This window comes from Podarcis melisellensis, assembly GCF_964234715.1.
Source record: "Podarcis melisellensis genome assembly, chromosome: 8".
NCBI classification, from domain to species: domain Eukaryota; kingdom Metazoa; phylum Chordata; class Lepidosauria; order Squamata; family Lacertidae; genus Podarcis; species Podarcis melisellensis.
Window position 1 is genome coordinate 68447078 of NC_138540.1, and position 23566 is coordinate 68470643.

The following is a 23566-nucleotide window of genomic DNA, read 5'->3' on the forward strand; positions in this document are numbered from 1 at the left end:
TGGATTGAGTGTGCTCAGTAGCCACTAAACCTTGGAATGGCCTCCATGAACTCCTTAGTCCTAGAGAAGGGAATGGTTAGCTGCCTGGACTTCTGAACAGGAACACTGTGGTTTGGAGGCAACATTTTGTTGCATGTCTCCTTTGTGCTATTGAGCACTAATTGCTGGTAATAGCATTGTTGCACCCATGCCTTGCTTGTGGCCATCCCAAAGACATCTGACTTAGTCACTGTGGGAAGCAGGATACTGGTATATGTGGAGCGCCGGTCGAATTCTTAGAACTGTAATGACCCCAGGTTGGTAATGATTGACAGAAGCTGTTAATTTCACAGTCCAGCTGCAGGGAGAATAGAATAGCTGCCTGTGTGAGCAGGCAGGGGAGGATGTCTTGGAAAGCTTTATGCCCCAGCTGAGGTTCTTTCCAGCCTCCTCCTTATTGCTGCGGTCTGGTTCTCATGCACCCAGCATCCAAATATCCCAAATGGCACAACAAGGAATCCTAACATAATGAGTAGATATAGATTATGCACATTAAGGAAAATGATGCCCCTTTGTTTCATTTTCATTCTTCCATCTGCAGTGATTGTGTTATTAGCATGGCATTTTGGCAGGTGGGCAGGCAATGCAGGGGGGTGCTTGAGGAATCCCACTGGGCAGGCGAGATAGAGAGGGAGGAAACAGGCAGTGCAGGAAAGAAAAGAAAAGTGAGGAACAAAATGGTTTCTCAGCTGGGCAAGTGAGATGGCTCTCTATCAACCTATATTCTTTCGTGTATAACACGCCTCTGTGTATAAGGCGCCCCCTATTTTGGGGGACTCCAAATGAAGAAAATGGGGGGAGATTGCTCAGAGTTGTTGAGTTTTTTTGGGGGGGGGATTGCCCATAGTTACTGAGCTTTTTATGGGGGGGGTGTAGCCCAGAGTAGCAATAGCCAAAAAACATCAGCCCTGGCCACAGCAACAAATAACACACTGAATAGCCACTGACTGCCTCCAGCTTGTGACCCCCAATTTTTAACATAATTTTAAAGGAAAAAATGTCATCTTATGCTGTACACGGAATAGTGTATTCATTTCTATCCATAGGCCATAAATCTAAAGGAATTCAATGCTATGGAGCAAATTCCTGTGCAAGCTTTGTGTGTCACTGCAAATGGCATCATTACGATTTAAGAACCAGCATTTAAATTGGGTATGGGGAACCTGTTTTCCTACAGATATTGTAGGGCTTCAGCTCCCATAAGCCATAACCAACATCAGGGGGGCCTTTGGGGGTACGGGTGGGCAGGGACCCAAGGGCCCCCCAAATTTTCACTGCGGGGGCTGGGGGGCATGGCGACCTTGCACACACCATGTTGTGTGGTGTGTGTGAGTATGTTGGTTGTAAAATGGGGTTTTTCATGTTCATATTGCTATTTATTTAAAAGAATGCATATATTGCATTCTGGTGGAATAACTGTGATGGGATGCAAGCAGGCAGAACAATATTCATTGTAAAAATACAGAGTAAGTTTGCATAAAGCTTTGACAGAGTGTTGTTTTCCCTTCCCACTTTTGAAGCAGAGTTGTTAAAAGAAAAGGAAAGAAAAACCTGGCTTCACGGACCAGTAAAACCTGACTCTCTCTTTTCTTCCCTGTTAGGAAACGAGGCTGAATTGCATCCGAATAGCCCGGAAAGGTAATCATTCTTCTTAGTGTGTTTTGCCTATATTATCCCCGTCTATTGTCAAATGGCCTTTCTGATTTGTGCCCTCTTGCTGAGTGACATGCACTAGTTTTACTTCCATAGGTTAGCGGTTTGCAACGAAGTTGCTGCCGGGGAGCCAGACAAGAGTCGCAGAGCCAGCCCATGATATTTTGCTGCCTGAAATGTCCATGCCATCCTCCCTTAAGGCAGATGGAGTTATGTTGTCATCTGAGCCAGGAAATACCCAGGGTGTCGTTAGGGGATAGCTCAGGTAGGGATGGGCAAATCCGTAAACTTCGGTTTCTCATTTTTACAGTCTTAAGTTCAGTTCTTCACATTTCCACATCCAGGGCCGGATTTAGGTTTGATGGGGCCCTAAGCTCCTGAAGGTAATGGGGCCCTTTATATGTCCAGCTGTCCTTTGTCAACAACAAATTGTCACTGTTTTTTGTGTTGAATATATGCTCTATGGTAATTTATGAACCTAATAGGTATCATAGGAGCCTCCACAACACAAAACACTGTTGCTGTATGTAGGTTTGATTTTATTTGTTTTTTATCCTATATTTTGGAAATGTACATCCAATTTTTTCCCCTTTAAATTTTTTTGGGGGCCCCCAAGAGAGTGGGGCCCTAAGCTATGGTTTGTAAATCTGGCACTGTCCACATCAGTTTTCCATATTACCAAATGCACAATTCCTACATTGTGTAGAAAGGACCAACCTGTGGGCTTGTCCTCTCAAGATACAGGTTGTAGCAGAAATAATTTTCCCTTAAGCAGAATTTGGGATTTAATTTTCCAAAATGCCATCATGCTTTGCACCTGTAATTTTATTAAGCATGCGCACATAGTTTGTAGGCTGCAGTCCTTAATACACATACTTGGGAGTAAGTCTCATTGAACTCAGTAGTACTTACTTCTGAGTAGACATTGGTTGCCATATGTCCTCTTTTTCCAGGACACACCCTCTTTTTCATGAGTCTATAAAATGAGAGTCATCATAGCGATCCATAGTTAAAAGCAGAAGTCAGCAGATGTGCCCTCTTTTTTGCTCTTCAAACTATGGCAATAGGATTGTGGTGTAAATCAAAGTTTCACTGCACCATGGCATTTGTAGTCTTCAACTGCTGCATACACAGTCAATGTGAGTCATGCACACCTGCAGCATGAAACATAAACAGTGAGAATCCATTTGAATTCTCTGCTAAAGTTCATGGCAAAACATTCAGATAACAGATTTCACTGCAAAGTTCCTCTGCAGGAATTCTATAGAATCACTCTGTGGATTTTTTCACACATCCCTCATCTAAGCCTAAATCACGTTTTCTCTAAAACAAATAGAAATGTAGATGCTCAGCAAATCGAGTCATTTGTGTAGATGTTTTTCTTCCCCATAGCAACATGTTCAGGGTCTAAATAGGAAATGAATTTTCTCCCTAGCATCTGGATAATCCATTGTCCTCAGCTGCTGCACAACTGAAACATTTGTTTTGGGTTAAAAACAACAAGACTGAGTAAAGAATAACGGATCTTGTAGGAGAGCAAATTTGTTGTGCCCTGGATTGGGGGCCCTTTCAACCTTGCTGACATATTTTCAAAGCTGAGAACATGAACAATTGATTTGGTCTGCCATGTGTTCTGGACATGTTTGGTATTTTATACTGGTGGCTGGCAATATTATCCAGGAAAAAAATTGTGTAGCTGGCAGTCACCACGAGTGACTCTTCTGAAATTGATCAAGGAGATATTTCTGGGTTGTTCTCTCTCTATCTCTCTCTGGATCCTGGAATTTCAGCAAATAGCCAAATGCTCAACCTTTCACTGAGATTGAACTTCAGGGCCTCCCATGTGTTTAATAAAATTCCTTGTGCTTGGCTAATATATTTTGCTCCCTTTTGGATTCAGGGACAGAGAGGAGATGGGAGAACTAAGCCCTTAATAAAGAAAGTTAAAAATTGTAGTACAGTAAGAAATGAAAAAACGGACATAGCTATATGTGCACAAATGTAACAACCATGTATTGGTGAAAAGAGGTTACAATAAAATAGGCAGCGTATTATCACAATTGCAAAATGTGCATTTCTGCAAGGCTTACAAAGAACCACATAGCACAAGAATCATATTAAAGAACGCTCTAAGCAACTGACAAGTATCATTACACTTGCAAAGAGTACGTTTCAGCAAGGCTTACAAAAAGCAAATTATTATTATCGTATTGAAGGGTGCTCTAAGCAGCTCACAATAGGCTTCCGGATAAGGTCATGGATTGCCAAATCTTCTTCGGATGATAACACCTCAAAAGGGTTTCAAGGCCCTGATTGCAGTTTTCCAAATGGATAATACCACTGCAAAGGTCCAAAATCATAGGCAGGAATAAATCCACCATAAAGCAAGTTAAAAATTGTGTCTCAGTGAGAAGTGAAAAATGGCCACAACTATGCGTGTGCAACTGTCTGGTGCAGAATATTGAAGGACAGCAGGGATTAAAAACCATATGATGATTCTGTAGGACCGGGGTCCCGAAGCTGTGGTCCATCGACCTCCAGGGGTAGGCAAGCTTTATTCAAGTGGATTTGCAGCTCTGCCCACATTAGGTACCCATATTGATCTTTTTCAATTGTATTTTATTGCTGATTTTATTTCATGTCTTTTACTGTGTTGCAAGTTGAGTTCTATGGAATGCGAGTTGTAATGCAATGCAATGCAGTATGAGGAATAAAAGAAGCAATAAAAATACAATTAAAAATCACACAGCACCTGGCACAGCAAGGTGTGATGGCTGCGACAGGCAGAAAAATCGTTAAGTGGTCTGCCAAGACCACAAAAAATTCTGAAGTGGTCTTGAGGGTGGGAGTTTGGGAACCATTGGTTTAGGGAAAGGGTGGAGACTCTGTTTGGGATCAAGGGCCACATTCCCATCTGGGAGCCAGTTCCCAACAGCAAAAGGCTCTCCCCTTATAAATTATGATTTAACGCAGCGCGTTTCTCCACTGTCCCGGACGGCTTTTGAAGGCAGGCGGGGGGGAGCAAAGACTTTTGCCCCCCGCCCGCCTTCAGAAGAGGTCCTGGACCTCTTCTGAAGGCCGGCGGGGGGCAAAAGTCTTTGCTCCCCCCTGCCTGCCTTCCTGGGGGCTTTAAAATCACCCCGGGACAGCAGAGTCCTCCGCTGTCCCAGGGCGATTTTAAAATGCTGGCGGGCGGCAGCAAACCCTTCGCTGCCACCCGCCAGCATTTTAAAAAACCCCGGGAGAGCGGAGGCTGTCCGGGGCGATCTTAAAATGCTGGCGGGTGGCAGCAAAGCCTTCGCTGCCGCCCGCCAGCATTTTAAAAAACCCCAGGACAGCAGAGGACTTCTCCGCTGTCCGGGGCAATCTTAAAATGCTGGCGGGCGGCAGCGAAGGCTTCGCTGCCGCCCGTCAGCATTTTAAAATCGCCCCGGGACAGCGGAGGACTCCGCTGTCCTGGGGCGATTTTAAAGCCCCCGGGAAGGCAGGCGGGGGGGGGGGGGAGCAAAGACTTTCGCCCCGCGCCAGCCTTCAGAAGAGGTCCAGGACCTCTTCTGAAGGCCAGCGGGGGGAGAAAGTCTTTGCTCCCCCCCGCCTGCCTTCAAAAGCCGTCGGGGAGAGCGGAGAATCGCAGCGCGTTTTTCCGCTCTCCCGGGAAGGCAGGCAGGGGGGAGCAAACACTTTCGCCCCCCGCGGCCTTCAGAAGAGGTCCAGGACCTCTTCTGAAGGCCGGCGGGGGGCGAAAGTCTTTGCTCCCCCCCACCTGCCTTCAAAAGCCATCCGGGATAGCAGGAAGCGCTTCCCTGCTATCCCGGACCGCTTTTAAAATGCTGGCGGTGGGGAGCAAAGCCTTTCGGCCCCTGCCGGCCTTCCTGGACCTCTTCTGAAGGCCGGAGGGGGGGAAAAAGGCTTTGCTCCCCATCGCCAGCATTTAAAAGAGGTCCCCGGAGATTTCCCTATGGGCTTACTTCTTGCGAAGCAAGCCCATAGGGAAAATCGTCTAGCGAAGCAACGCAAAAACCGAAAAACCCTTTCGTCTTGCGGGTTTTTCGTCTTGCGAGGCATTCGTCTTGCGGGGCACTACTGTTCATTATTTACACAGTGGGCCTCACGTGATTGGCTAATTCCAAGATTCTCCTGTAGGCCAATCAGGTTGCGGATTCACTTCCACCTGGAGCTGGATTGGGTGGCTCCTGTGGACCAATCAGACTGTTGCATTCTGAATCCTATTGTTCCAGGAACAATCAGACTGCTGCATTCTGAGTCCTATTCAACTCAGTACATAACAAAACTACTTTGAGAATTGTAGCTTTGTAAAAGGAACAGGGGCTTCTTAACAACTCCCAGCACTCTTAACAAACTACAGCTCCCAGGATTTTGGGGGGAAGCCATGACTGTTTGTAGTGGTCTAATGCTGCTTTAAATACATGGTGTGAATGTGGCCAGTGTTTGAGTGCTTCTCCTTGATTAGCTGAGAGTGCTTCTCCAAGTCTCCTTTGTTATTATGATTAATGAAAAGTGGTCCCGGAAATCTTCCTTATAGTCATTTGTAATAATACAAAATTTGTTTTATTCAATATAGCTTTCTTTGAAAATTTCAAAAGAAGCTCCTTCTCGACCCCCACCCCCAAATGCAGAATAAATTTCCAGCAGCGTACAATTTGGGATTGCTAAGATTGCTGGGTGAGGATAATGGGACTCATTTTCTTGGGGGGACTGTAACTTTGGGTTGCATGCAGTGTTAGCCCTACTCAGAAGAGACCCACTGAAATGAATAGACATGACTATCTTACGTCCATTGATTTAAATGGGTTTACTCTGAGTAGAATTTAGCAGGCCATGGCCCTTAGTCTTGTGACATTTCCCCTGCTCCTTTTAAAACTGTTGCAGGTGTTTTATTGTGTTTGGCAACTTTTTATCCTGCATTTTAAATCAATCTGTTGTCAATGACAGACCACATTGGGACTTATAAATGTGCACAGGGTGGTACTTCAAGGCTACAGCCCTCTTGTTAATTTCTCTTTATGGTTCACAACACAGCAACTGGGCAGATGGAGGTTCCTCTGTGGGATTGGAGGAGAAGGAGGCCTTCCACGCCTCTTTCTGTGTTTGTCTGTAATCATGTCCTGTCCTGTCCATTGATCTGTTAAATTGGGATAGCAGAGCATCTTTTTTAAACCGAGTAAATGATATGTGTGTGGAGCACGGGATGGCATTTTCTGGAATGCAGAACCAGAGCTATCTGGAGTTATGCACATGAATCAAACTGGCAGAGGCTTGCTGGGAGCAAATGTACTGTGGAAGTCACACGAGCATACACACAGTATTAGTTTCAGCTTAGTTTATTGGTCAACCAAGAAAGCTTGACTCCTTCCTTCAGCTACAAGCATGGGAAAAACAATACCAGGATACAAAATACAATATAAAGCAACAGTAAATCCAGAGACCGATCATTCTCAGCCTGTCTGTTGAAGGCTTGAATCTCTATGAAAGATCTCTCTTGGAAGTTCCTGGGCCTGGACAACATATCACCATGAGATCACCCAGATTGGTTTCCATTGATTCCACAGAGTCAAAGAAGGGACTTGTGCCAAGGGTCAACACTGATGCAGCTTGCTTCAAGGTGCTTTGGACATTATGAAGCATGTTTCATAATGCTCGCTGCAATGCACAATCAGTATCATGACCTCCAAATGTTTGCCCCTTCCTTAGATTGCAATCCCCTTTCATCCTGCCTCTGGACCACCCGCTCCTGACCGTCAGGCCCCTTTCTATCACCTTTCATGCTAGTCCAAAGAAGGGAGGAATGTTTCTTTCATCCGCTCCTCACTCTCATCTCTGATGCTTGGCATGCTGCCATGGCTATGTGTCGGGTGCGAGGAGCAGGGGCATTGCCAGGCACATAAAGTAGGGGAGGCATAGAGTACTCACACAAATTTGAATATATGAATTCAGGCTGCTTGGGGGGGGGGATGACAAATTCCAGCTACAGTGATACCTCTGGATACAAACGGGATCCGTTCCGGAGCCCCATTCGCATCCTGAAGTGAATGCAACCCGCGTCTGCGCGTGCACAGGTCGTGATTCACCTCTTCTGCACGTGTGTGACATCATTTTGACCGTCTGCACATGCGCAAGTGGTGAAACCCAGAAGTAACATGTTCCATTACTTCAAGGTCGCCATGGAGCGCAACCCAGAAATGCTCAACTAGGATTTACTCCACCCCACCCACAATCTATTGGTAATAACTGTTGGTTATGTGCATATTAAAACTCAAACAAGTGCTTCTGGGCACTTTAAGATGGTGGGTGGTTAGTTTTTCACCAGCACTGTGCCAATGGCCCATCAAGTCCAGCATGCTGTTCTCACAGTGGCTGGATTCAAGCACAAGAGCGATCTTCACGTCCTGTGGTTTCCAGAAATGGGAACATATTTCTTCTTATTATTGCTGCTCCTCCTTCCTACTACTAACATAAGGGGGAGGGACAAAACACTTTCCACTCCAACCCCCATGGCTATCCCTGAACAATGGCCCTAGCCAGGAGCCAGGTGCGCCATGTTGTGGGGACCAAGGGGTCTTCAGCCTCCCCTAATTTTTCAAGGAGGGGGTTGGGTTCCTCACAAATCATGTGACCCTGCCTGATGTCACGCAGGGAGGAGGCCAAGCGCTGGCATTGCGGCAGCGGCATACCTGCGTGTCCTCGCCCAGTGCTAGGTGGGGATGGCGACATGTCACATGACATGTAACATGATGCACCATGTGATGTGCCCCTGCAATGTGAGGGGCAAGTCAGCACCCTTGCCAGGAGCCCTGGGAACTGTAACCTTCCCAGTGCTACTGCCATGTGTTAATAACAATGAGAAAGCCACAACACTTAGTGTTCCTTGGACACAGCGTGCCAGCAGAACAAAAGCGGCAAGAGAGGCATGCGTGGCTCTTTAGGAGGAGGCAGGTGAGTGGGTGAAAGTGAGGGCTGTTGGGACTTTCAAAGACAGGTTGCAGGAGGGATTGGATGACACCATGCTCTCAAGGAAATCTTAGGGGAACACCAGTATCTAAAACAGCTTTGAATTGGCTTTTGGGTTGTCGGGGAGAATGAGCTACTTTCTGATTTCAGGGAGAATAATCTTGTGCTCCTCTCCCCTCAAGCCTGACTAGGGGAAGGTCACCCATCACTGAAGTTAAAGCCTTAGCAATGGAGGAGGGTAAGCAGGAGTGACAGGGTTTTAATGAAGAGCTGAAAACTGCCAAGGTCCACAGATGCAACAGCACAGACAGATCACCAGGGAATGGAATGAGCACTGTCAGAACCCAAAGCATGTTCTGTAGTGCTTTTTGCATGACATTATTGCTCGACTCTTAAAAATGCAGGGGAACTTCAAGCCAAGGGGCCTAACACAGCTCTCTGGGCCTCTTTATCCAGCTGTTGGGCCTTCTTCTCTGGAGACTTCACTTCTCACCAGCCTTGTTCTAAGGAATGCCAGGAGGCAGCGAATTTTTTTCCTGTCAACACTGTTTCCATTCAGCTGCAGTTTAGTTTCTTTCCACTGAAACTTCATAACTCATTGTGCTACCTGCTATGGTTAAAACAAACACAAATTAATTACGTACTTAGTTACAATGCATTTCAATGGGGAGGAAATGTCAAAAGACAATTCGGAAAACAACGTAATTCTTTATGTGAAGTTTGTGGATTAAAATAACAACAATGGTGTATGATGCTAATATGTGCTTGCGTGATTTGCATTCTGGACATTGGACAAACATGCAAATTGCAGCAATTTCTGTTCCCATTTCCATTTCTGATGGAATTCTTTGACATCCCTACTCTGCTCTCTCCTCAAGTGCTTTTGCCTGGCTGGAATAGGCCTCCCCTCTTGCCTGTTTGGTGAGATTTGTGTGTAGAAAGCTCTGACTCCTGCATAGCTGAAATGTAGACTTTTGTGCAAAACTAAGAATCACATATGTCACCCCACCCACTTTATTCCTCCGTCCCCAGCCTCTACTGGCATGTGCCCCCCAGAAGTTTACACATAAAGGAATGTAGCCCTCAGGCTTGAAACACCCCCCCCCCCCATTTTAAAACAACTTTTGCTTTCTTCATTTGATGTCTCACCCATGTGAATATGTTTTGGGGCAGCTGGATTCCTATTTAATCATGAAAGGATCTCTAAAAATTTGTGTAACAGGGAAAATTTGCCCCAACTACAGCTTGGTCAGTTATTTGGGTAGGTGTGATGGATGGGCGGATGGATGGATGTATGGATGTGGGAAGGGAGTACAGTGGTACCTCGGGTTACATACACTTCAGGTTACATACACTTCAGGTTACAGACTCCGCTAACCCAGAAATAGTGCTTCAGGTTAAGAACTTTGCTTCAGGATGAGAACAGAAATCGTGCTCCGATGGCGTGGCAGCAGCAGGAGGCCCCATTAGCTAAAGTGGTGCTTCAGGTTAAGAACTGTTTCAGGTTAAGAACGGACCTCCGGAACGAATTAAGTACTTAACCCGAGGTACCACTGTACATGGCATGTCTTGTATATGTTTGATTGGATAATTTTTCTTTAAATCAAGTCACTAAGCAAAATCATTTTGGTGTTGTTGTTTTTTAAAAAACCCACCCACACACATGAAACAAAACACCATGTGGGATTAGATTGGATTGTTTGCTAGAACATTAAACAGGCATTGTGCATGCTTCGCTGAAGATGTGCCTTGAGCGGCCATGAAACTGTGCCCAGCCTTTTCCGGACAGAGCCATAGGTCATAGGTAGGACATCCACGCCTCTTTGTGGCTTGGTCTCGGTGATGTTCCACTCAGCTGGGTAACCAGCATACTGCAGGGCGTGGCTGGTCTCACATGTGCCCAGGGGGGCGGGATAGTTCTCGCTTTTAATTGTAGAGGCCACAAAGACAGACGGGATTCTCAGCTTTCCACAAGGGCAGCTCAAGGTGCCAAGGATCTGTTCCCAACTATTGAGCCGTAATATCAGCCTCTTTTGTTATAAAGCAGCTTTCAGGTGGTCTCAAGGAGATCATTGCTTATCAATCCATTTGCAGATTCTTATCAGGGCAATACTTATTTACTTATTTTATTCACCAATTTTCTCTGCTGCCCAAAGGGGCACAGGATGACAAACAGCCAGAACCAAAGACATAATATTTGCAGCGTTTAGAACCATTTTAAAACCAACTAGAACATTTCAAAACAGATTAAGGACAGATTGAAGCATTTAAGACATTTAAAATAGTGAGCAATGGGGGGGGTGTTGCAGAATAATAAAATCATAGAATCACAGAATCTAGTCCGTAGGTCTAGTCCAACCCCCCTGAATTGAACGAAACTCAATTAAAGCATCTCCTCTGCTTAAAAATTTCAAATGAAGGAGAGTCTACAAGCTTCGGGGGGATGAGAAAAGCTCCTGCCTGAAACCCTGGAGTGATGCTGCCACTCAGTGTTGACAGAACCAATCTAGATGGACCAATGATCTGACTCAGTATAAGACAGTTTCCTATGTTCTTTCAGTTCTGTGCCATATGTACCAGAACTATCAATTGATGAATTATCGAAAGTGTTTCAAGTACCTTGGCCTTCATGGTACATAGGAACTTCTGGATCAAACCAAAAGCCCCCAATCCTCTTTCCTGCAATATCTGCCCACATGTTTCCAGGAAATCCACAATCTGATGGTATATCCACCTAGCTCATTACTGTCTACTTTGACAGGCAGCAGCTCTCCAGAATTTTAGGAAGAAGGTTTTTCTCATCACATACTAGGATGACAGGAATGGGGGAGAGGGCCTTTTCTATAATGACTCCATGCCTCTAGAATTCACTGGCAGTGGGGATCATTACAGGGCTTTAAGAGTACCTTAAATACTCTTTTGCTTCACTCTGTTTTTCCATGAGTTTGGTTTTATGTTGTTGCTTTGCAGTATAGCTGATGGCTCCATATTGTATTTTGTACTGGGCTTTTTGTAGTCTTGGGACTGGAGGGAAATTTTAAAACTGCATGCCCTGTTCCATATAATACCAAATATTTATACTACAGTATATAAGAATACTGGGACGCAGGTGGCGCTGTGGGTTAAAGCCTCAGTGCCTAGGACTTGCCGATCGAAAGGTCGGCGGTTCGAATCCCTGCGGCGGGGCGCGCTCCCGCTGCTCGGTCCCAGCGCCTGCCAACCTAGCAGTTCGAAAGCACCTCCGGGTGCAAGTAGATAAATAGGGACCGCTTACCAGCGGGAAGGTAAACGGCGTTTCCGTGTGCGGCTCTGGCTCGCCAGAGCAGCGATGTCACGCTGGCCACGTGACCCGGAAGTGTCTCCGGACAGCGCTGGCCCCTGGCCTCTTAAGTGAGATGGGCGCACAACCCCAGAGTCTGGCAAGACTGGCCCGTACGGGCAGGGGTACCTTTACCTTTTACCTTTTATATAAGAATACTAAATAACTGATTGGACAGAATATTTAGCAGCCCTTTCCAAATACTAAAACATACACAAACCACTTTCCATTTGAAATCTTCCAATTCTATAAATATATGCAGTCTATTCCTTGACCTGAGCTTTTTTGTTCCTTCTTCACAAACTCTGTCTGTCGATCTCTTCCCTGGCCCGTTCTTTCTTCTTAAATAAAGCTGTTCTTTTGACAGTATTGAGTTGCTCTCATAATTTCCTTAAAAATCCATTCTCTTTGGCCTTTGGGTTTTTTTCCCAAGCTCTCATGTACATTATCCTGGCTATTGTTATAATATAGAAAACTTGAGTTTGATACCTTGGTTTTATATGACCTTTTATATATCTCAATAAAAGGAACAAAAGATCCAGTGGAAACTGATACGCAGAAATATCTTTCAGTAGCGTAACCACCATCCATCAGGAGTTTTAATTATTGCAGGAGTTTATTGTGTATTTTGAGATTGTGACTGCATTGTATTTTGCCTTGTGAGTTTTCTTGGGAGGGCATAAAATGCTGAAAAAGAATTTTGAATAAATAAATAAACCCGTCTCAGATGCTGTCCTGAGCCATCCACTAGCAGACACTCCAAGTGTCCCTATTTTACAGGGATGTCTCTGATTTAGAGATGCCATCCCAGTTTTTGATTCTAGAATGCCCCTCTTTTCCTTAGGATGTCCCTATTTTCATTGGAGAAATATTGGAGGGTATGGGGTTATCCAACCCCTGAGCTGTCTGAAGGCAGCCCTGCATAGTCAAGTTTTTGTTGTTTGATGTTTTATCGCTATTTATTTATTTATATTCTGTTGGGAGCCACCCAGAGTGGCTGGGGAAACCGAGCCAGATGGGTGGTATGATGATGATGATGATATTTGTATATGTTGGAAACTACCTAGAGTGGCTACACACCCAGTAAGATGTGTGAGATAAAAACAGTAAAATTATCATTATGAAATGAGATTTCCCTACTTTCATTGGAGAAATGTTGGGGGGTCTGCACTAGTGCCATGAATTCTATAAATAAATTGCATGTAGCATGGAACATTTCCCTTTTGTCAGTCTCCTATCTACCTCGAGTCAGCTTCTTTGGGTGATTGGCTCCTGGTTTTAGGGCTGTGGCAGGAGTGGAGAACCTTGGACCTTCCAGGTGATACTAAACTACAACTCCCATCAGCCCTTGCAAGTATGGTCAGTGGTCATGAATGAATGAGAGCCAAAGGTTCCACATACTTGTGTTCTAGAAAAATAAGCATGTTTGGAATTCTCTTTTGGAATTCAATGCCATTTTGTTCAGCCACTTTTAAAAATACTTTGTGGGAAGGAGTTGAGCAGAAACCTCATCAGCTAAAGAATGGAGCTTCCACACATATTTCACATGCAGGAGAAAGGAGATGGTTCTACATATACCACTACAACAGGCCAGAGCTATTTTCTTTTTATCCCCTGCAGCTGCCTGCAAAGAGAGCAAGCGTCCCCTGGAAGTGTCCCAGCACTCGGAGGAAATGGGCCTCATCCTGGGCATTTGCGCTGGAGGACTGGTGGTGCTGATCATCCTCCTGGGGGCCATCATTGTCGTCATACGGAAAGGGTAAGGAAATGTTTTCCCCTTCTGCCTTCGCCATCGCTGCTTCTCTGGTCGCAAAGCTCAATTCACCTCGTTTGGAGCCCAGCAGCCTTGCTCTGGCGGATGAAGAGAAAAGTCTTGGAGGAAGGAGAGGCAGGGAGGGCATCAGCAGTAGCCAGCCAGAGTCTCAGGCCACTCACCTGTTTCCCTCCCTTATCCTACTGAGCCATTGTTCTAACCTAGAAGAATCTTCCTCCTTCCTCTAGGCCCCATAACCAGGGATCTTTGGGTGAGGGGGCACAAAACAATCAGGGGATCATGGCAGATCAGACAGGACAGACATGCAAGAAGCCTAATAGCAGGTGTGGGCAGTTACACCTCAGCCTAATTTCAAAGGCCCCCTGCAAGCGATCAGTTTTAAAAAGGGCAATTTATCTTTCCCCAACAGTCCACCCACTGCCAGCATTCTGCACCCATCAGAAGTGTGCTAAGGGAATGCAGCCCTGCACAGAAAAAAGAGGTCCCCCACCCACCATAAGTCTTTTAGGGTGTCATGGGTCCTGTGTTCATTTTGCTAGGCAGGACTCAGTCTGTAGAGCATGAGACTCTTGATCTCAAGGTCATGGGTTTGAGCCCCACATTGGGCAAAAGATTTCTGCATCGCAGGGGACTTGATGTCCCTTGTCGTTCCTTCCAATTCTGTGTTTCTAAACTGGTTTCAGCAGGGATTAAGGATGAATTTATCAGCATGGACTGCATGCAATAAACAAAAGACAAACTTTTAACATCCAGTGGCTAGAAGCTGGGTATTAATGTTTAACAACAACAAAAACATCAACAGGCAACTATTTATATTAAACACATTTCAAACTGCTTTATATTTCGAAAATGTCTCAGCAGTGTACGGACTAAAACAATCTATTTTATTTAAAGTTGTACATCGCCCTGGTATATGATATGGCAGTATAGAAATACTGTTACGAATGAGCTGAAACAAAAACACAAGCTGAAAACAGTAAAGCAGCAGAATGGAACATAAAAGCATCCAAAAGTGAATAAAAACAGAATACCAGAGGATTCAAAAACATGAAGCAGGATGCAGTCTGATGGGTCAGGGGAAACCTGTGGAAAAAGACAAGGAGTGAAGCAACTGATGGTTACTGCTTCATGTATGGCAGAGGGAAGAGTATTCCACAGCACAGGTGTGGCAAGGATCACCAGCCTTAATATTCTGTAGGGTGCAGAGATGCAAGTAGAATTTCCCCTTGCCACACACCTGATATTCTTCACCTTCATTGTTATCATTATATTTTTCTTTGTTATTCATATTTTATTTTGGAGAAAAATGAAATAATCAGAAAAGAAGAACACAAGTAGAATCTCCCCATATATTCTATGCGATCTTAGAGGTCTGTAGAGGGACAGGTAATCTTTCAGGTAACCTGATCCAGAGTGGTTCATGGCGTATTATGTGGGAACGCTGAGACATATTACGTTAACAAGGCCGAGGTCTGATTCCCAACTTGCCTATTCAGAGGAATCTAGGTTCAGGTAGCCCCAGATCACTACAGGTTGAGGGCTCAGAGCTATCTGAGGTTGTCAAGGGATGAGGCTTTGGGCAGTGAGGAGAGACTGGTACAAGGGAGTTGCTGAGAAACTGTGAAAAAGAGAGATCTATTGGGTGGCTGCATCTTTGTGGAAGAAGATGGGGGTGGCTTTCTCCCCACTGCCAGGCCTCAGCTCTTTCATGTTCCTTCCTGGTCCCTGAAGGATCTGATCCTGCGTGATTATGTTCCTTCCTGAGTGGCTTCCCAGGCATGCAGAGAAGCTGTTCTCTCTCTCTCTCTTTTTAAAAAAATGTCCCCCCCCCCCACATTTTTATACATTTTAACTTAACCATCTCAAACATGAAAACAACAAGGTTCTTTTGAACCTTCAGACCTGCTTCCCTCCCTCCATGGGTTCCATATTCAAGATTGAATTTACTGCATCTTTTACTGTTATCCATCTGTTATATATCCATAATTATCATAGTTAATTCCACATTACATCCCAGCCAATAATTTTAATTGTTTACAGTGGTCTTTTAAATAAATTAAAAGTTTACTCCAGTCGTTTAAAAATACTTGATCTTCCTGGTTTCGGATCTTCCTCGTCAGTTTCGCCATCTCTGCATACTCCATCAGTTTCGTCTGCCATTCTTCTTTTATTGGTACTTCTTCCTTCCATCTCTGGGCTAGTAGCATTCTCGCTGCGTTGTTGCATACATAAAGAGTCTTTTATCCTCTTTTGATATCTCCTCACCTATTATACCTAACAGAAAAGCTTCTGGTTTTTAAACAAATGTCTTTCTAAAAAAATTCTTTAATTCAATCTATATCGAGGAAGCTGTTCTCAAAGGAGCAGCGCCATGCAAGATCAGATCCTCCTGCTTAACAGCTGTGAAGCATAAGGGTCAGATCCTGCACAGTGTTCTTGCACCCCAAATGCACTTATAAAACTCTTTTTGAAAACTCTTAGCCCCAATCCTGAACTGGACAGGGTGGTTGGCTCCTTGTTTGGCACAGGGTGACTAGGCCACAGTGTGGGATCTCGTGGTGGAGGCTGGCCTACAAATGCCAGTCAGTCAATCACTTTACCCAGAAGTTTAGAACTGTGGGCAGCAGAAAGAGAGAGAGACCCGTGTGAGCTTTTTTGCTTGGTCCCAGCAGAGCGGTCCTCAGCTTGGCTTCCAGTGGCAACACCATGCCGCTGTCATTGCTACAACCCAGGTTGCTAATGGGCTGGACAGCTCCTCAGCACAGATCCCGCAGAGTCCTCTGAGCTTCAGAGCTAAGGCTGGCAGGGGGCAAGGAAGCAGGTCAGCAATGCCTGCTTTGTGTTCCGTCTATATTTCATGAGTTCCCATTCTGCCTGGGTAGGCACGATCCCTCTGCCCTTTCAGGAACATTAAGTCCCCGACAAAGGAGTTGGTTTTCCCCCAAGCAGCCCACCGGGGAATGACAAGAGTCAGCAAGGCGCAACAGGTCAGGCCAGCAGGAATCGCAGAGGTTGGACGGAGTCACACGCTCATGAGTCTCTGGTGGATTGGCTGCATGCTATCCACCTCACGCATCTTCTGCCTTTGCACTGCATGCTGCTCACTGCCTGACAGTCCGTGGCTTGGAAGCGGATCGAATTGGGGGCCACTGTGAAACTTTTTGCCTTCAAAACAAAATTGGGCGTCTTCCAGGGAGAGAAAGAAAAAGTGGGGGGGGGGAATGGGAATCTGGATTGGAGTCCTGAGCTAAAGATCATGTGGATGCCCAGAGACAGGATTTGTGATGTTCTCACAACCCTCATCCTTCTGTATAAACATACATGCTGGCTTGAATTAACCCATAGCTGCTTCTTTATGTTACACTTTCCCCTTCCAGACTGGGGTTTTGTCACAGGTATATTCTGCATCATGTTATTGATGCAATAATAGTGCATTATTAGTGCAATAGTGCAATAGTGTTGGGTGTATTCTGCTTTAGTTTTTTGTTTTGCTTTTTAAAAATACACATTTTTCAAATATAATAATAATAGTAATAATAATATTTTTTTATTTGTATCCTGCTCTCCCCAGACGGAGCTCAGAGCGGCTAACATCATATAAATAATACAATGTACACAAAACAAGCAATCAGTCAATTAAAATGCATCCCGAAATTAAGTCAAATAAATTAAAATTAAAGTTTAAACTGGACAAATGGCAATCCTCAGGTTAAATTATTGCACACATCTTACAGTTCTTTTTAAATCACCTCATTTAGTTTTTTCCCCCTGTGATGCTTCTCCCATGATTGCTGTCCAACAGCAACAACCACAAAATAAATAAAGCAGAACATTTGTGGTATAAGATATAACAGCTTGTGCACTGAGTGGAAATGGAGCAGTGTGACTGCCCCGAAACCTTTGCAAGGACAAACAGTATTGAAAATGGGGTTGTGCGTGACCACCCTGGTGAACACAAATAATAATGAATGCACCATAGAAAAGGATGTTTGAATGCAGCCTAAGTCCTGTTGACACCATACATTTAAAGTCATGGCTTCCGCCCAAGAATTCTGGGAACTCTAGTGTGCTAAGACCCATATTCCCTGCACAGAGCTACAACTCCCAAAGTTTCCAGTGAAGAGGGATTGATTGTTCAACCACTTTAGAATTTGTAGCTCTGGGAGGGGAATGGGGTCTCCTAACAACTCCCAGCATCCTTAACAAACTACCCTTCCCAGGGTGCTTTGGGAGAAGCCATGATTGTTTTAAGTAGTATTCTAGTGCTTTCAATGTATGGTGTGAATGTAGCCTAGGTCTGTAGCATAGGAATGTCTTGAGATAAATGGGGGAAACAGAGTTACGTGTTGGTAGTTGGTGCTGAAGGTGGTTTCTGACTAATGCTGCAGTCAGATTACAGTCTTACAGAAGGGCACAAATCCTGGATGTCATTTAATTTATCCTGGCAAAGAACAATCAAGTCCTGTTAATGTGCTGGGATGTTCTACCAACTTGTTGTGAAGCATTTTTTTTTGCGCCCATCTTTCAGATTCCAGAACCGTGCCGCTATTTGACTGTAACATAAATGGCTCTGCAAAGGATGACATGCCAAGCAGTGTTGAGCTTAAAGAATTCTGTGTCTGAAGTGGATTTGTTTAACCTTGTGCGACAGGGAGGGGGAAGAGGAGGGAGGTCTGTCTTCTTTCACCTGGGCTCTGTGCCGTGCCAGCTCACGCAGCGTCTTGGCAGACATGAAATGCCAGCTCCGTAGGGGTCCTCATATCAATTGAGGGGCCCTCATATCAACCGAGGAGAGCTTCAGTTCATTTTAGGATTTCTTTTTAATATTAGTTATGTAAGGCTATGCACACATTAGCGGCTTAAAGCACAGTTTCCCTACTGCTGCTATTCAAGATGCATTTGCACATTGCAGTACATGCCAGAGAGTGAGTCTTCATCCAATGTGCGTCATGTCCCCCCCCCCCAATAATTTTTTATTATTTTCTCAACACAGTTTCATACCATACATCAAATCACATCTATACTTCTAGCTCTGCCGAGCTTATGACTTCCCTTCTTCCCTTCAACAGGTATCCCTTGTTTCTTTGACTCACGTATTTTAAATACTAAATCTCTTATTTATTACATTGTAGGAGTTATTTCAGTCCTGCCAGTGTTTTTAAAGTTTTACAATTATCCTTTAAATACACCATAAATTTACTCCAACTTTCTATGAATCTCTGGTCGTCCTGGTCCCGAATCTTGCCGGTCAGCTTGGCTAATTCCGCATAGTTCATCATTTTCGCCTGCCACTCCCAATGTGCGTCATGTCTTGGGTCTCCCTGCACCTGTTACTCCCCACACAAATAGCATTCATAAAGTTGTTGTTTGTGTGTATGCACAATGGCTGTCTCAAATGTACATAGGTAAAGTTAAAGGAACCCCTGACCATTTGGTCCAGTCGTGACCTACTCTGGGGTTGCGGTGCTCATCTCGCTTTATTGGCCAAGAGAGCCAGCATACAGCTTCCGGGTCATATGGCCAGCATGACTAAGCCGCTTCTGGCAAACCAGAGCAGCGCACGGAAACGACGTTTACCTTACCACCAGAGTGGTACCTATTTATCTACAGGATATGGATTGTGGATAACCTCCCGTGCACATGGATTCAAACAACAGCAGTGGGTATGCACTGGGGCCAAGGTAAATGGTAGTGTGTACACAGCTGAATACAGTGTTCTCCAACTTTGGTTTCCCAAATGCTCTTGGTCTTGGTCTTTGGTTTCCCAAATGCTCTTGAACTTGTGACCTTCTGTATGCAAAGCAGGTGTTCTACCACTGAGCTATGGCCACGTGGGTTGCTGAGGAGGAATAAGATTACAAAGTCTTGTGTCTTGTGAAGCTCCCATCATCCCTCACCTTTGGCTAAGCTGGCTGAGGATGATGGGAGTTGTCGTCCAGCAACGCCTGAGGAACCAAGGTTGAAAGTCACAGATCAGATACAACACAATTAGGGGCAAGCTAGGTATCAGTGCTCAGTGCCTTTAGGCAGCTACTGGGACCACCATTACTTGGCAGAGCTTACTGGTGCTGGTACCTGCCCAGTCATAGGTCTATGGCAGCAGAGGTGGGCAGCCACTTAAATTTCCCACAGTGCCCATGAACAGCACTCACCCGACATTATGGATGATGGTTGGAAATGAAAAGAGTCGGCCAATGCTGCCATTGTTGGGTGAACCTATCGTCAGGGTCCACCAATGGAGGAGGGAACCTAACAGAGGGCACTGCTGACCTTCCCCATGCCAGTCATAATTTGGGATGCAGCATATCACTCTTGGTCTTTCATTCTGCATGCAACTCCCCCCCCTCAAAAAAACAAAAACAAACCCAACAACAATTGAAAGGACATATGTGGATAATAATAGAAAGAGTGGCAGGATCTGTGGATCCAAGGGATTCCTAGCTCAGCTTTTCAGTGAAACCCATTGAGCAGTATAAAACTCACAGATTCAGGCAGTCAGAACAGACTGCAGTGTTATAAGCCCTGAATTACAGGGCTCCCTTTTTATTTATTTATTGTTACATTGCTAGGGTTTTCCCCGACTACTACAGAGATAGGGGGCAAGCTGTCTTCACTGCTGCCTCCACTTCCTAGCAAATCACCCCATCATGCTGCATAATTTAAGAAGCTAGCTACCAGTTCATTGTGTTATCTGTGCTGTTTTTAATAGTTGCTTTCATTTTGGAAACCAGATTTGGAAGCAAGCTTGTGGCTTATATTGAGTCGGAACATTTGTTCATCTAGCTCAGTGACAGTCAACTAGGCGACTTCCAAATGTTGTTGGACTAAAGTTCCCATCAGCCCTGCCAGCATGGTCAATGGTCAGGGATAATGGGAGTTGAAGCCCAACAATTTATGGAGCCTACCACTTTGGGTGCTCATGGTCTACACTGACTAGCAGCAGGTTTCAGATAGGGGACAGTCACAACCCTACTTGGAGATAGTGGGAATTGAACTTGTGACCTTCTGTATGCAAAGCAGATGTTCTACCACTGAGCTATGGCCACATGGGTTGCTGAGGAGGAATAAGATTACAAAGTCTTGTGTCTTGTGAAGAGGAGAACTCTGACTGTGTGTTCTGGAGAAATTGGAAATGGTTTATTTCTTCAATTATCAGCTTCATAAAGGATTAAAATGCAGGTGGTTGGTGGGAGGGAATCAAGCCTTTAAAAAGGCTCCTGGGAGATTCTTAGATTGGGTAGATTTCCTCAAAATATTAAAGACACTCCTGTAGAGCCCTTATTCACATTCCTCAGTCTTTGCACAGAGCAGATAAGCTGTCAGTGTTACTTTGTCTGTTACAGCCTTTCCTCAACAGGTTAAGAATCCATTCAGACATCCATCTCTTCGCTTGAATCAAGGTGTTTGGCTGATCCCATTTTAAATGTCGCAGTTGATTAAATCATTTCAGTTGGAGTTCCTTGCAAATCCATGGTCAGCTGATCCTTGGATTCAGAGTGTAAATAAACAACAGATGGCTGCTGCTTGTGCTAAAGGAATGGCCTAATACCCAAAGTGGTGTCTCTTTCCTTCCTGACAATTCCGTATTTGGTGTGTTATTGGGCTGGTTTCAGGGTTGGCACCAGGTGTGATGGCCCCTCAGCAAGGAGCTCTTTGGTGACCTTCCTGTTTGGTCCCCTCCCACCTCCAAACTGTGGGCTTGGTAGTGCTGGCTGGGTCCAGGAAGATGCTTGCTACTTTCACTTTCCCACAGGAGTGATGGTGTGACAGACACTGCAGGGCATTGCAGGAAATGCAAGATAGTACATGGCTTCCTGCTTGGGATCAAAGAGGGCATCATTTTCCATTTGGCCCTGCTTTCGTTGCATACAGAACTGTTTCCATTCCACTACAGTTCACTTTCTGCCCAAAACTACATTTTCCACCATTGTCCATTGTAGTAAAATTATGTCACTTAAGTAGTGTAATTCATTTTGCAATTTATGCCACCCCTACATTATTCTGCCCCATTCATTTCGGTGCGAAGGAACCAAAATGCAAAATGAAGGGAAAATTAACAATTATTTGTGGACTGAAAGCAACAACTGCAATGAATACTTATGGCATTTGCTGGATTGATTTCTGTTCCATACATTGATTGCTGGGACAAATAAGTGCACACAGGCAATTGTTGCTCAGGTTTCCATTTGCATCATATTTCTTCACCAAGCCTGCTTACCAGACCCATCCGTTGCATCCAAATAAGACCATGACTGGGGGAATGAGAAAACGAGAGAGACAAAGCAGGTTTCAGCTCTGGTGAACTCTGCCAAGGTGGTTGGGCCCTAACTGTCAATGGGCTGATGGGTGCTGAATCTGGATGCTGGCCTACCTGGTCTACACAATGCAAAGGAATAACATGGGAGTGAGGTACAACCTTCCCCAACCTGGTGCCCGCCAGATGCTTTGGACTACAACACCCATCAGCTCTAAACAACATGGGCCAGTGGCCAAGGATGATGGAAGGGTTGATGAAGGCTGTGAGAGTAGATTATTAAGATTCCTGAGGTGTTAGAATAGATTCAACAATGTGATCTCAGTCTGCAGTTCAAAGAGGTAGATTGCATGTTGAGATCACATTGTTGGATGGTCCTGCAAGTTCTCGCTAAGTTCATCCATTGCTGAGCTAAGTTTTTGCTTGCAGGGTTTTATATATGTGGGGGAGCAGTCTGAAATGGTACAATTCACTCTGCTACTATGGGATCTTAGCACCTCACTCTGCTAAGAGTCCCTTTGGCCTCTAGTTCTCAGTGCTTCTGCAGATAGTCTAAAACAGGGCATTTGAAACATAAAGCTGTGAAATGATATTGGACATCATTACTTTAAAATTCAGTCTGGGAACTAAGGCCAAGAGACAGTGACTTTAATGTGGAGCATTTCAGCTTGGTACAGCTTTTCCTTCCTCTGTAACACAAGGAGGTGACCATAAACTGCACCTGCAGAAATTATGCCCTCTAATAGTGAACTTGGGTGGTGAGTGACAACAGGTCCCCATGAGAACCATGGGGGAGATACTGGGTTCCTCAGAGAAACCTCAAGCCACAGATTGCTGTGCTTTTCAGGGGAGTTGAGAAAATGGAATGGAATATCATGTGAGAGGGCATGGCTGGCTAGCTGGCTGGAACACTAAATAGGCACCCTGGACCCTGCAATTTTTTTGTTGCAAGCATATTGTCCCTTGTACACAACTCTATAAAAAAGTCCAGGAGCCCCATTGCTGGAGGCTGTGCTGGACTCAGGAAGACAATTGGGCAATGCTTTGCTATACCTCTCATGTGGTGAAGTTGACCATGGGAAGCTAATGGAAGCAAAGAAATTGCCTGGGAAACAGCCAGGCCTCCAGCTTATTAGCAGATATGATAGGGAAGGATTTGCGGAGCTATTTCTGGCTGAGGCTAAAGGACGCTTCTTCCCAGACTGATGAGCAATACCTGTTGCCTCCCTGCAGGTTTAGCTGTGATGGGAAGAATGGAACTGTTAGGAAGAATATTAGAAAACACATTGGCTGTGAGAAGTGGAAGATTGAGTCTGCTGGCTAGGATATGTATTGGCCTTCGCCAGCAGTGTGCATTTCAGATCTTTTGGACTACAAATCCCATCAGCACCAGGCAGCCCCAGGGAGATGTAGTCCAAAACATCTGAGCTCTGAAGGCTTATAAATATACCATTAATATATCTGACCCTCAGAAACACCAATACAGCTAATAACAGCATTAAAACTAGAATGAAGCAAATTGAAACTATGCCTGCAGTGGCCCTTCAAATGCTACCCC

The 23566-nt window shown here is 45.0% G+C and overlaps 1 protein-coding gene across 10 annotated transcripts in view; it reads left to right on the forward strand.

Annotated features, from left to right (window-relative positions):
* The window catches only part of PTPRU (protein tyrosine phosphatase receptor type U), a 373235-nt gene that overhangs the window by 266445 nt on the left and 83224 nt on the right, over positions 1–23566 (forward strand). For all 10 annotated transcript variants that reach the window (XM_081920500.1, XM_081920501.1, XM_081920496.1 and 7 more), the window contains exons 13-14: positions 1641–1677; positions 13601–13739. In XM_081920500.1, coding sequence (XP_081776626.1) covers positions 1641–1677; positions 13601–13739 — 176 coding nt within the window. The remainder of the gene's footprint in view (positions 1–1640; positions 1678–13600; positions 13740–23566) is intronic.